The sequence below is a fragment of the Podarcis pityusensis genome (genome assembly GCF_964106645.2).
Source record: "Podarcis pityusensis genome assembly, chromosome: 6".
Classification (NCBI taxonomy): Eukaryota; Metazoa; Chordata; class Lepidosauria; order Squamata; family Lacertidae; genus Podarcis; species Podarcis pityusensis.
In genome coordinates, this window is record NC_138030.1 from 86,624,904 (window position 1) to 86,639,192 (window position 14,289).

General features: G+C 42.6%; 2 protein-coding genes across 6 annotated transcripts in view; one reads left to right on the top strand and one right to left on the bottom strand.

The window, feature by feature from the left end:
• PRG4 (proteoglycan 4) overlaps window positions 1-6,872 on the top strand; it is a 40,758-nt gene extending 33,886 nt beyond the window's left edge. For all 4 annotated transcript variants that reach the window (XM_081012020.1, XM_081012019.1, XM_081012017.1 and 1 more), the window contains 4 exons: window positions 1,977-2,133; window positions 4,689-4,901; window positions 5,572-5,697; window positions 6,739-6,872. In XM_081012020.1, coding sequence (XP_080868146.1) covers window positions 1,977-2,133; window positions 4,689-4,901; window positions 5,572-5,697; window positions 6,739-6,842 — 600 coding nt within the window. In that variant the 3' untranslated portion in view covers window positions 6,843-6,872. The remainder of the gene's footprint in view (window positions 1-1,976; window positions 2,134-4,688; window positions 4,902-5,571; window positions 5,698-6,738) is intronic.
• Window positions 6,873-6,881: 9 nt separating this feature from the next.
• The window catches only part of TPR (translocated promoter region, nuclear basket protein), a 66,558-nt gene continuing 59,150 nt past the window's right edge, over window positions 6,882-14,289 (bottom strand). For both annotated transcript variants that reach the window (XM_081012008.1, XM_081012007.1), the window contains exons 46-50: window positions 13,688-13,783; window positions 11,289-11,445; window positions 9,121-9,239; window positions 8,131-8,220; window positions 6,882-7,102 (exon numbers count right to left, since the gene is read on the bottom strand). In XM_081012008.1, coding sequence (XP_080868134.1) covers window positions 7,053-7,102; window positions 8,131-8,220; window positions 9,121-9,239; window positions 11,289-11,445; window positions 13,688-13,783 — 512 coding nt within the window. In that variant the 3' untranslated portion in view covers window positions 6,882-7,052. The remainder of the gene's footprint in view (window positions 7,103-8,130; window positions 8,221-9,120; window positions 9,240-11,288; window positions 11,446-13,687; window positions 13,784-14,289) is intronic.

The window sequence follows — 14,289 nt, forward strand, 5'->3', positions numbered from 1 at the left end:
CAACCTACCTGGCAGGGTGGTTATGAAGATAAAAGGTGGACAGGAGGAACAATGGATAGTGCTTGGATCAACTTGAAAGGAAATGTGGGGTATAAATTTAAGAACAAATGAATCATATTTTTATATTCTATGAGGTATGCTCACTTACGTCTAAACAATTAACTGTGTTCCAGATCATTTTCCCCCACACTGTCTTCTGCTTCTTTCTTATGTTCTCAATACATGTTGCCAGCGTTTTTTTGCTTTTAAAAAGGACACACCTAAAATTGAAGTCTTGCAAGTAAGCCAAGCCTGGCAGTAACCTCAGTAGGTCAGATTCTGACGGCCAAATCTTGCCTGTTTTATTGAAAATGACCAGGTTTTTTTGGTTTTTTTAAAAAAGTAAAGCTAATTCCTTCCATCTAACCACATATATGCCAGTGACCATTGGCACAGTCTATCTAAAGATACATTTGTTCATTTTGAAGTAAAGTGTTGGCACAGGTTTTCACTAATTTTTTTTTTTTTTTGGCTAAATCTCAGGAAAATCAACATGACTGCAAATAGGCCCTGCCCTAGCATTAGACAGATGGGGGCTTAATTTGCAAATGGGTAATTGGCAAGAGGCTACATTTTATTTACTGAATTTCCCCCAAAGAGGATAAATTTGGATTAAATGGGAGATGGGGAAATACTAACTGGTATTTCGATGCTAATATGTGGATGCTGCAACAAACAACAACACAAAAAACACGCATAGATGTGGAGGACACGTCCCCAATAGACACACTGTCCTCCCCAAAACAAAATGGCGGCCACCTCCAGTGATTCAAAAACAGAAAGCTCTATTTTATTTGCTGTTGTGAGGGGAAAAAATGTTTGAAAAAGTCCCTTCTTTTCCAGACACTCTTAAGTCTTCGTTGTTATTACTTTATGTCTATTGCTGGTGTGTTGCTGTAGATCAGGGGTCAGCAAACTTTTTCAGCAGGGGGCTGGTCCACCGTCCCTTAGACCTTGTGGGGGGCCAGACTATATTTTTTTTGGGGGGGAATGAACAAATTCCTATGCCCCACAAATAACCCAGAGATGCATTTTAAATAAAAGGACACATTCTACTCATGTAAAAACACGCTGATTCCCGGACCGTCCAAGGGCTGGATTGAGAAGGCGATTGGGCCGGATCCGGCCTCCGGGCCTTAGTTTGCCTACCCATGCTGTAGATTAACGTGAGAAAATAAAGATAAAACGAATCCAGGAATAATTTTGAATTACTACAGCTAGTGGCCATACATATGCACAGACCCAAAGCAAAATATATACCGTATTTTTCGCTCTATAAGACGCACCAGACCACAAGACGCACCTAGTTTTTGGAGGAGGAAAACAAGAAAAAAAAATCTGAATCTCAGAAGCCAGAACAGCAAGAGGGATCGCTGTGCAGTGAAAGCAGCAATCCCTCTTGCTGTTCTGGCTTCTGGGATAGCTGCGCAGCCTGCATTCGCTCCATAAGACGCACACACATTTCCCCTTACTTTTTAGGAAGGAAAAAGTGAGTCTTATAAGGCAAAAAATACGGTACTTAATGCTGGCTGGCTAGTTTTTGTTTGTTTAACTTAGCTTTGTGGAATAGAAAATAATAGGACAAGAGAAATACACAGGAAATACTGTACATTAAAAAGAACAGCATCACTAAATAATACTGACTCAGAGCCATGTGATGTCTGAGGCTGAATGACATCTACAAGCTGATCAAAATTAGGGTTTTTGATGAGATGGTAATAATAATGTTTCTGCCTTTGTACTAAGCTCTCCCTTCCCCAAACAACTTGGGAATAATTCCTATTGAGGAAAAGGTGGTGATAATAAGGATTACCTCTAAAATGCCCCCCTCCCACCACCACAACAGCAGCAACAACATATGTCCACATTAAAGGCACGTAAGCCCAATGAAATCTACATTTAATGTTTGACGTAACTTCAGCCATTTTAATTCTCAGGATTCTCAGTACTGGCGCTTCACCAATGATAAAATGGATTCTGGCTATCCCAAGGCAATTGTAAAAGGATTTGGAGGACTGAATGGAAAAATTACAGGTGCTCTCTCTGTGGCTAAACACAAGAACAGGCCAGAAACGGTTTATTTCTTTAAAAAAGGTAAGATTTATATTTAGGGTGCATGTCAGATACATCGGAAACACTGGATAGAATCCAATATGTAAGGCCAGTGAGAGCCTTGCATATTTTTTTTAAAAAAGTAAAGGACCCCTGACTGTGGCCGACTCTGGGGTTGCAGAGCTCATCTCGCTTTACTGGCCGAGGGAGCCGGCGTACAGCTTCCGGGTCATGTGGTCAGCATGACTAAGCCACTTTCTGGTGAACCAGAGCAGCGCACGGAAACATCGTTTACCTTCCCACCGGAGCGGTACCTATTTATCTACTTGCACTTTGACATGCTTTTGAACTGCTAACTTGGCAGGAGCAGGGACTGAGCAACGGGAGCTCACCCCATTGTGGGGATTCGAACCGTCGACCTTCTGATCGACAAGCCCAAGAGGCTCAGCGGTTTAGACCACAGCGCCACCTGCATCCCTTGGATATTTAGGCTTGGTTAAAATAATACCAATTACTAAATTATCAGATATACAGTACAGTGCATTGTGTGGTCTTGGATCGATGGCTGGTATTGCAGCTGGCACTGAAACAAAGCCATTTTTTCTCAATTACATCTACATAAATTTACAAGAGAAATAAGAGTTTTGAAAGGGGAGGGGAAAGCATATTGTTTTTAAAATTATGCATGCACATATCACAAAGGTTGCCACCTTGGAAGAAACATTCGGTAGATGGAGACATTCTTCTAAGATGGAAACTATTACCGGACTTGTAAATACTTGTATGAAAAAGGTAGCTTTAAAACTATCTGCTGCCTAATTAATAAGGGATACTTTAATTGATCAAAAGCTTTAAAATCTTTTGGTTGTTATAGTACAACATTATACACACAGTAAACCCATTGAAATTAATGGACCCGAGTTAATTGTGTCTATTATTTTCAAAGGATCTGCTCTGTGTAGGACTAACATGCGATATAACCCAATGGATTTTATATATTAAACATTGCTAATCTGTAAAAACTGAAACAAAATGTAAACCTTTTTTTGTCAAAGGGTGTTTAAGGAGATAACAGAAATCACTGGCTTAAAGCTGACCAAAAGTCTAGAGGTAGCATTATTATCAATTTACGATGGGGTGGAATGTTCACAGGCTATGAAGGACTTGCTCACAAATTTATTGACAGCTGCACGAATTATGATAGCTAGGAAGTGGAAGGGGGAAGCAAAATATAAAATGGAAGAATGGTATAAAGAGGTGTGGGATATAGCTATTAACGATACGTTAACATGTGCCATTAAGGTAAGACGGGGAATATGCAGGAGAAATGGTTTTGAGGAGCTATGGAGGGTGTTTGTAGAATTTGTACTGTTAAAACTGAAAGGGGTCAAACCATCACAAGAGGTGTTGAAATTTTGGGAGGCTGGATAGTTATAATGGAATGGACTCGGGGTGGGGTGCATGTTTTTATTCTTATTTATTTATGATTATTACTTTTGTAAAAACAATTTTTTAAAAAATGTACAAAATGTACAAAATATATAAAAGAATGGAAAATGAAAACAAAAGACAAAAAAAGCCTTAACAACTGATTAAGTAAATTGCAACCCTAGTTCAGGAGTTAAAATATGAATATACCGTATTTTTCTGTCTATGAGACGCCCCGATGTATCAGACGCCCCCTATTTGGGTGGACCCCAATTTAAGAAAATGGGGGGGGGGGGAGAGATGTATCTGTGTATAAGACGCGCCCAAATTTTTGACATTATTTTTTAGGAAAGAAACCTAGTCTTATACACGGAAAAATACGGTACTGAGTTTTGGAAATGTCAGTTGTGACAATGCAGACTGTACAATTGGACTGTCAATTTATTATTATATACTAACATCACGATTGATCTAATGTTCTGAATCAGAATCAGTTGTAAGGGATCCCAAGGGCCAGTGAGTCCAAACCTCTGCAATGCAGAAACCACGGCTCAAATATCCCTGACAGGTGGCCATCTGACCTCTGCTTAAAGGTAAAGGGACACCTGATCATTAGGTCCAGTTGTGGCCGACTCTGGGGTTGCGGCGCTCATCTCGCTTTACTGGCCTAGGGAGCCGGCATACAGCTTCTAGGTCATGTGGCCAGCATGACTAAGCCGCTTCTGGCAAACCAGAGCAGTGCACGGAAACGCCGTTTACCTTCCCGCAATAGCGGTACCTATTTATCTACTTGCATTTTAACATGCTTTTGAACTGCTAGGTTGGCAGGAGCAGGGACCGAGCAATGGGAGCTCACCCCGTCGCGGGGATTCGAACCGCCGACCTTCTGATCGGCAAGTCCTAGGCTCTGTGGTTTAACCCACAGCGCCACCCTTGACCTCTGCTTAGAAACCTCCAATAAAGGAGAATCTGCCTCCTTGAGGGAGTCTTTCCCACTGGGGAAAAGATTTTACCACCAGCTTGTTCCAGGGTGCTGGGAATTGTAGTTTTGTGGGTTCCAGGGCCAGGCCTTCCTAGCAGGGGATCTGAACCTGTAACAGTGCGGTGGGATATCGTTTCTTGCCTTGTGCCTTCAAATACCTTCACCGATACAATCATATCTGATCTAGGTGGCAACCTCCAGCAATATACCTACAAACAAGGAGGAACGAAGAAATGCAGCAAAAAGAAAGTGGTGACTGTGAACTATCCGGCTTACAAACCAAAAGCTGTGATTAGGAAAAGGCGGAGGCGCTTTGAACGTTCAGTAAGACCGGCTCAAATTCTCCGGACCGTCAGAGTCCAGCATCGCCCAGTTGTTCAGTTCAGGCACCAGCCAACGGGTATGTTCACCGTCTTGTACTGTTAATAGTCTACAATCAAGCGGTGAGGATGTTTAAATCATGTGGAATTAAAAATGAAGCGGTCTGTGTGCATGACTGCAGTATAGCTGTTTCAAACACTATATAGCAGGCTTCCTCAACCTCGGCCCTCCAGATGTTTTTGGCCTACAACTCCCATGATCCCTAGTTAACAGGACCAGTGGTCAGGAATGATGGGAACTGTAGTCCCAAAACATCTGGAGGGCTGAGTTTGCCTATGCCTGCTATATAGCAGGGACGTCCAACTCCCAAGAGACTGCAAGATGCTCCCAGGAAAAAAATATGGCAGTGATCTACCCATTTTTTGGGGGGGAGGGGGAGTTCAGAGTTGTCAAGAGTTGTGGAGCTCACCAAAACAAAAGCTGGTCAGCGCTAACTCCGTCTTCCGGTTTAGCGATCCTGTGCGACTGAAGGAAATGGCGAGGGTGCAAGGATGGAAATCAGCTAGAGATCAACCGGTTGGACATCCCTGCTATATAGGATGGATTTCCCCCACCTACGCTATTTTTTGGAATATTTATATATATAAAAGCAACCTATGCCTTTGTTTCATGTGTCACAGGCCCAATGGTTATAACACTTCAGTGATTTGATAGCCCCTCTTTCCTAATTTTTCCTTTTGCTTTTGCAGGAGTCTTGCAGCCAGAGGTCAAAGTTGCCTCATATTGGAGAGGATTCCCAAAAGAAGTGAATTCTGTTATATCGGTTCCAAATGATCAGAAGCCAGATGGTTATGATTACTATGCTTTTTCTAAAGGTATGTTGAAGCTAAAACATCACCACTGCTGCCGCCAAGACGGGAAAATATCTATGGCTAGTTTTTAAAAATTAATTTTGTACTCCAGTTCAGTTCAATAACGAAACGGACATATACTACTTGTCTTTTCCCCTCTTAATTTTTACAAGGGATCCCCTCAAAACACAGGTCATCTCTGTGTTCTGTGGTTTGGTTATCCTCTGTAAAAATCATAAAGATCCAGGATTTGTGCATCTTGGACCAATGTTTCTAAGGGTGCTAGCAATTGCTGCATCTGTTATTTTTTACTGTGCTGTCTGTTACCGTAAAGTTCACGTTGTGTCCTTTTGGTAATTTGGTGTAAAATCATGAAAACTCAAGAGGACTTGGATCTGAGTTTTACACTGACCTCTTGGAAAAATGAAGGGCATTTGTGGCTGAGTGCACATTTTTTCTCAGGGGTGCAGAGGTGATGCCCACGATGTACAGTCAAAATTCCAAATGTGCCCACAGACTCAAAAGGTTTGGTGGCACTTGATTTAAGGCTACAGTACTAACCAACAGGTCTAAGGAAATGTGCATTTGCAATAGAATCTATCCTCCGCTGTAGGACAGTGGATAGTAAAGGTAAAGGGACCCCTGACTATTAGGTCCAGTCGTGACCGACTCTGGGGTTGCGGTGCTCATCTCGCTTTATTGGCCGAGGGAGCCGGCGTTCAGCTTCCGGGTCATGTGGCCAGCATGACTAAGCCGCTTTTGGCGAACCAGAGCAGCGCACGGAAACGCCGTTTACCTTCCCGCCGGAGCGGTACCTATTTATCTACTTGCACTTTGATGTGCTTTCGAACTGCTAGGTTGGCAGGAGCAGGGACCGAGCAACGGGAGCTCACCCCGTCGTGGGGATTTGAACCGCCGACCTTCTAATCAGCAAGTCCTAGGCTCTGTGGTTTAACCCACAGCGCCACCCACGTCACAGTGGATAGTAGGGATTCACATTTAAGTCAAGATTTCCTGCTTGTGGGACTTGAATGAGACTTTTATCTTTATTTCCCCTCCTTACAGATCAATACTACAGTGTGGACGTGGGCAGCAGAATAGCAAGACCAGTCACACTACAGACTGGGCAAACTGTGTCCGGAGCCTGGTACAAGTGTCCTTTAGAGTGATTTGGAACCTCCAAGAGTTGAAACAGAGACACCATTGCGTTTGACAATTTCCTCTAGTTTTTATTAATAAAAGACATAATGAAATATCCATACATCGATCCAAATTGAAAACAAACAAAAAACCTGCTTCAAGCTTGCCAGCCATTACACAAATGCAAGTAAGAGCAAGACTAGACAGACAGTATACACTGTTTTAATTTCTACTGAGCTTTAATTAATATTGCCTCTGTTCAAGCCTCCTCTGCCACCTGGAGTTACACCTGCAAAGGGAAAGGAAGAGTATTAATATACACTTTTGTTTCAATTAACTGCTATTAGCTATTAACTACGTTAATATCAGTTTTAAAGGATTCTTTCGAAGCCTGCCCGCCACAAGTCTTTTGGGAGAGTAATGTGGGGGTACAGAATGGCATCGCTGTAGCCAGAAGGAATAAGCACTCCATACATAATCTAGTATTTACACCTATTTTAACCAATTCAGAAACAGAAGGCTGTGCCGGAAATACTTTCTAGTTCCTTGAAATCGTTATGACAACTAGATTTACTCCTGCCTAACGGCTATGGAAACAGTTCACTCTGTACTGACTGGCAGATTGATACTAACAATTAATTACTTGGAATTAATACACTGCCTCTGACAAGATCTTTAATTCTTTTCTTTAGTATGAGCTTTCAGATTCTCATTTCTTTTTGAGATCTAAGTTCAGCTGAGGAGTTTCTTATATTTATTTGTTGCTAGCTACTGCCACTCGCATCCCTTTATAACGGCGGTTCTCAAACTTGAATCTCTGGGCCACACTGTCAGAATAAAAATTTGCTCTTGCCACACCCAATTTTTAATTGATAAGCAGTACATTGGAAAACACAACTAGGATCGTCCTCAGTATCACTTGATGCTCTTGCTCTCATTTTGAAAAGATCCAGATTATGCAAATAAATAATAATAATGCTTTTGATACAACACTACACTGAAAAGTTTAAATGTTTCTTTGATTGTCCTTGAATCTTCCTGCCAAAGTTGCCATCGCCAGACCCTTTGAGAACCACTGCTTTATAAGAACGCCACATTGCACCAGATCAACTTTAAATTATGCTATTTTCCTTTTAAGTCAATCAAGTACCTTAGCTGATATATATATTGTAAAGTCTCTGGGGTGAATAATCCTCATTATTCAACTTCTATAAGCCCCCTTGCATGTTTTGGTGGCTGCAATACTATGCAATACATACACTTATTTGCAATCCTATAGAGTTTAACACATCTGTGCAAGAAATGAAGGAAACCTACCCCTCTGTCTGTTAAACTGACGGCCAGTTCTTAATGTTGTTGGCTGAAGTCTAACTCGCCGGAAAGGCTTCGGATGATTACTGCTTGTGTCTGAAAAGGAAACCGTATGGGACAAAATGCCATGGCTGTAATTTGACTTTGTCATGCAAGTTAAGTGTAATCATGGCTGATTTTCAATATGCAATCTGTTAACTTCAGTTTTATACTTCAAATCTGTGAGGGCAAATAAAATATCTAACTGGAAAAAGAAAAAAATTGGCTCTCAACCTTCTACATGCTGCTAGCTAGCTAATGGCTAGCAGCGACCGTTTTATGTGCATCCAATTGACGTCCACATGCTCATCACTGCGGACCTGGAAGTGGCCCCAAAATGGGGTGTAACTAGGGTGGGGGTGCAAACGGGGTTTGGCTGTACTCCATATTAATCAACAACACACACAGGTGCCTGTGTTGAGGATTTTTACTGAAAGAAATAGAAAGCAAAAGACTCCTGGTGTTGCTTAAAATTATAAGCACATTGCTTGGTCAGAAGGATGGAGAATTACTGGTCAAAGGTTTGAGGACCTAGGCTGTTCTACACTAATATTTAGACCAGAGAAGACAATATTTATCTGGATCTCCTTTCCATCACTTAGAAAGATCAGATGAATGTCCTCCTTCCACATACTGAACAGACCATGATTTCTCCTCCATGGATGCAGACAAAATAGTGACAAGGAAAATATGAAAATCAAACAGAAAAGAACCAAACTTGTGGGGTTTAACTATCCTAATCTCGCAGCCCTCCATCAGTGAAAGGTCAACAGTACTTTATCCAGACTAGGGTTTCCCAAACTTGTGTCTCCACCTGTTTTCGGACTACTATTTCCATTATCTCTGACCACTGACCCTGCTAGCTAGGGATGATGGGAGCTGTAGTCCCAAAACAGCTGGAGACCCAAGTTTTTGAGAAACCCTGATCCACTGAGATTTGATGGAACCGAACCCTACCTGCAGATGAACTAGAAGGAGGATCTTGACTTGTGGATGGGAGATCTGACTCATCAGGAGCTTGAGATGATTCTTCTTCCTGCTGACTGTCTATTTCTAGACCAACCTCTGAAGTAATTCTAAAGGAAAATGGGAGACACACAATGAATTTGCTAGTCAAAACCTCAAGATGGCACAGGAAATTGTGTAGCAGGGTTCCCCATCTCCAAACTTTTTTCCACAGTTAAGGGTTTCGACATGACCAAGAACAGAAGTGAACTCCCTTTCTAGCTCTTTTATTTAATCTGAAAGCACATCATGCTTAAATCCTCGTGCTCACTAACTAGCAATGGTACAAGGTGACGAAAGATTCAGTGATGAAATCTCTAGAAATTCAGTATCTATGTACTAGGAAATATCAGGGGTGTATATGTGAAGGGAGAATTTGTGGGACACCATTTGAACAGAGGTTCACCACGAGCGATTCACTGATAAGGATCCTGGCATTAACCACTGAGCCTCCTGCTACCTGTGTAACCTTAGCTTTTCATTTTCATAGCCAAATGCCGAGTTCTGTGTCTTGTTTACACTAGAGTCTTACAAAATGTGTGGCATTCCAGCTTTTTCAGTGGGGTGAATGAAGGTTTCAGTGTGTGAGGTTGGAATCACAGCAACGTTCAAAGGTCTGCTCTTGGGTATAATCTGTTACTGGTTTTCTGCAGTTACATTTGTTCCCCCAACTATTTTGCTGGTGTTCATGATATCGAAGGTGTTCAAGATTAATTGCACCCAATAAAAATCTAGCACGGTGTCACTCCCAAAAAATATTTACGGTATGTTAGCAAGAGCTGCTGCTCCCAAAGAAAAGCTCTATCGAATGCATCTGTGCCTGAAAGCTTGGCAGGGAAATTATTGAGCTCATCTATCAACAACAGCACTGAAGACCACACATTATTGATGAAAAAAAGCAGTGCATGGCTGCCAAGTATTAGCAATACCCAAAGAAACATGATATCTGGTGTGTGTGTTTTTCTAAAAAAGTTTCTGACTGCTTACTATTGCTGCCAAATAGTTTCTTACGCTTCTCAATTTGAGCCGCCTATACATTTTAACATCTTTAATGCCAAACGATACCCAAATCAAACAAGACCAGTTTGACTGCCGTTTTTGACTGCATTTTTGAGAATCACGCCATGAGGTAATGTAATACAGATGAAAGCAATGATCTCTCTTGCCCTGGCAACTCCATTTAAGAACTGCAGCCTGAAAGCAGTTCACATGTGAAGTTAAAACCTCCCCTTGCAAATGAGGGAACAGAAATACCAGTTCATCATACAAAGTCACAACATTTATATAGTACAGTGGAACCTTGGTTCTTGAATGCCTTAGTACTGTAACATTTCAGCTCCTGAATGCTGAAAACCCGAAAGTAAGTGTTCCAGTTTTCCAACTTTTTTGACAGCCAAATGTCTGATGCAGTTGTCAGCTATTGTTTCTGGGGCGCCTGCACCAATCGAAAGCTGCGCCTTGGTTTTCGAACGTTTTAGAAGTCAAATGGACTTCCAGAATGGATTCGACAACCAAGGTTCCACTGTAGTTCAAAAAGCTTTACATACATGATTTCCATTACCCTTACAACAACCAGTGAGGATTTAAAGCTAGTCTCCTAGGTCGTAGTTTGACTTAATTTAGAGGCTTTCATTTAGGACAAAAAATATTGAATGCATTTTTTTAAAAAAGATAACATATTGATGCGGAGAAAGGCATTTCAATAAGGTTACAGTGGTGCCTTGCAAGACGAAATTAATTCGTTCTGCGAGTTTTTTCGTCTTGCGAGTTTTTTCACCTTGCGAAGCACGGTTTCCCAAAGTCTTCAAAATCACCAAAGTCTTCAAAAACCTCAAAAAAGGCTACCACACCACGTGTTATGAGTTGCTCCTCGAAGTCACCCTGGGTATTAACGGTTTTAAGAAAAAGGAAACAAACTTGCAAGACGTTTTTGTTTTTTTCGTTTTTCGTCTTGCGAAGCAAGCCCATAGGGCAATTCGTCTTGCGAAGCAACTCAAAAAACGAAAAACTCTTTCGTCTTGCGCGTTTTTCGTCTTGAGAGGCATTCGTCTTGCGAGGTACCACTGTACATTCAAGCCAGACAACGTGCAGAATCGTCTTAACTGAATGGTTGAGCTTACCCTTCTGACTCGGCCTCTACAAAAACTTCATCGCCATCATCACCTGTACCAGATTCTGAAGTGGTCGATAAGTTACCAGTGGATGTTGTAACCATGGGGACAGACTGGGAAGCATGTTCAGAAGCATCAGCAGCGGAGCTTTCAGTAAACACAGACACTTGAAACAAAGATTAGAGAATAAACTAGAACCATCTAACACTTGGATGATATGTCGCCCACCCCCCCAAAATTCTGAACACAGGAAATAGCACATTTGCTTTGGAATGAATCAAACCTTAAGTGGGATACACTTATCTTCGTCATTTTTTAAAATTACACGTTGTATTTCACAACTAGCACACTTCACGTTAGTACAGGCCTGGCTGTAAAGCCTGCCATAGCCTGATCCGTTAGGTCACAGTATTATAGGGCTGGTGGGCGGTGTTTGGGTTTGGGAATCTCACGCTCCATGCAGGTATGGCTTTGTAGAACTTTATGTGTGTGTGGCAGGTGGGGGGAGGCAGTTTTGGATTGTGGAATAATGTATAGAAACATGATTTGAGAGAAATATATTGGGAAGTGGGGAGAAACCAAAGTCCCAGAGAAGACTGGAGTCTTTGATCCCTAGAAACACCTCATGCTTTCCTTGCATCTAAGCATGTGGCCATAAGCTCCAAGCACATTCTGAGATTGTTCTGTGACCACACATTTGGATTTTTCTTCTTCTTGTTTTTTTTAAAAATACTACCCTGGTGGTGAGGGTGTGGATTTTTTTTTGTTCAAGGCAGTTTTTACATATACAGTGGTACCTCGGGTTTCATATGCTTCAGGTTACAGACACTTCAGGTTACAGACTCTGCTAACCCAGAAATAGTATCTCGGGTTAAGAACTTGACCTCAGGATGAGAACAGAAATTGCGCGCCAGCGGCTCAGTGGCAGCAGGAGGCTCCATTAGCTAAAGTGGTGCTTCAGGTTAAGAACAGTTTCAGGTTAAGAACGGACCTCCAGAATGAATTAAGTACTTAACCCGAGGTACCACTGTATTATTATTATTACTACGGTATCACACTTTGTAGACAAGATTGTTATACAGGTGTCCCCCCCACTTAGGCGTAGCGCCGGGAATTTTTTTCGTAATTTAATTCAACCCTGGAAATGGCAGGAGAGCGCTGGAGAGTCCTCGTGGCTCACAAGCACGCCCTCCCCGGAGCTCGAAGGGGACATCAACAAGGACAGAGGAAGCTCTGATGAGACCAGAGGGGCAAGTGGGCCTTTGTTTATGCTACTCAGCCTCCCCAGGGTCCCCCCCCCCCACTTCCAGACCATTTGACAGAGAGGCAACAACCAATCTGTGTGTGTCCAATTGGCGTGAGACAGCATGTGCCAAACCGGGAAGTGACTTTAAACATGGCAAAAACAGTCCTAAAAGAGCCCAGAAGGGGCAAAAAAAAAGCGCCTAGCAATCCCATGAGCCTTTGCAAGTGCAATCCCAGGAGCCCTTGTATCGACCGTTGAGGCCTGCGGAGAGTTGGGAGTTCTGAAAAAGGAGGTTGAGAGAAAGAGCAATTGTGGTAGAGAGGGACATCTGGTTAAGTGCTGCTGGTTTTTAAAGGGTTTCCAGAGGTTTAGAGGGTATTTGCAGGCTTCCCCAATGCTGTTTCAAAAATGCACAATTTCACATAACTGTGCGGTGCCTCGGAAAGTAACTCACACATAAACTGGGAGTTGCCTGCATTTAACATCGGGCATAGCTAACATGACACCCTCCATATGTACAACTCCCATCACCCCTGATCATTGGGCTGTGCTAGCTGGGGCTAGCATTAAAAGCTGGAATCCAGCATCTGAAGAGTGCGGTGTTGGCTAACTCTGCTTTATATTGTGAGTGTTGCATTATGAATTCTTGCCTCCCTGCCTACAACCAATTTCTTGCAAGAGGGCTAGCCCTGAACTCTTACCTGGGAACCACACAAAAGGCATTTTGAGGAGGAAGTTAATAGAGTTAACTACCTCTAGTTACATACTTAATTAGTTCCAGAGGTCCATTCTTAACCTGAAATTGTTCTTAACCTGAAGCACCACGTTAGCTAATGGGGCTGCCTGCTGCCGCCGTGCGATTTCTGTTCTCATCCTGAAGCAAAGTTCTTAACCTGAGGTACTATTTCTGGGTTAGCGGAGTCTGTAACCTGAAGCGTATGTAACCTGAAGCATCTGTAACCTGAGGTACCATTGTATATGCATTTCTTAAATAAGCAGTTGTACAGTAAAACCAACCAACCAACCAACCAACCAACCTGATCAGTTCCCAACAGAGCTGCATTTTCAGGAAGACCATCGGAACAAGAGAGTACCCATGTTATCAACCATTATATGCTCAAAACTGTAGAATCAAGATATGATGGAAACCCCCCAAACTCACCAGGTGCCGCAACCTGAAGTGGAGTTGTTGGGACACTGCGACCTCCTGATTCTTCTTCGTGGGCAAGGAAGAGTGGTGTTTCATACATTCCTAAACCTGCAAGCAATTTGAGAGAAGTTAAATTGAGCTTCCCAGTAGTGATGTACGGAAGTGAGAGCTGGACCACAAAGAAGGCTGATCGCCGAAGAATTGATGCTTTTGAATTGCGGTGCTGGAGGAGACTCTTGAGAGTCCCATGGACTGCAAGAAGACCAAACCTATCCATTCTGAAGGAAATCAGCCCTGAGTGTTCACTGGAAGGACAGATCCTGAAGCTGAGACTCCAATACTTTGGCCACCTCATGAGAGGAGAAGACTCCCTGGAAAAGACCCTGATGTTGGGAAAGATGGAGGGCACAAGGAGAAGGGGACGACAGAGGACGAGATGGTTGGACAGTCTTCTCGAAGCGACAAACGTGAGTTTGACCAAACTGCAGGAGGCAGTGGAAGACAGGAGTGCCTGGCGTGCTCTGGTCCATGGGGTCACGAAGAGTCGGACACGACTAAACAACTAAACAACAACAAACTGAGGGAGCTTCAACAGAATAATATCTAGCCTCTAA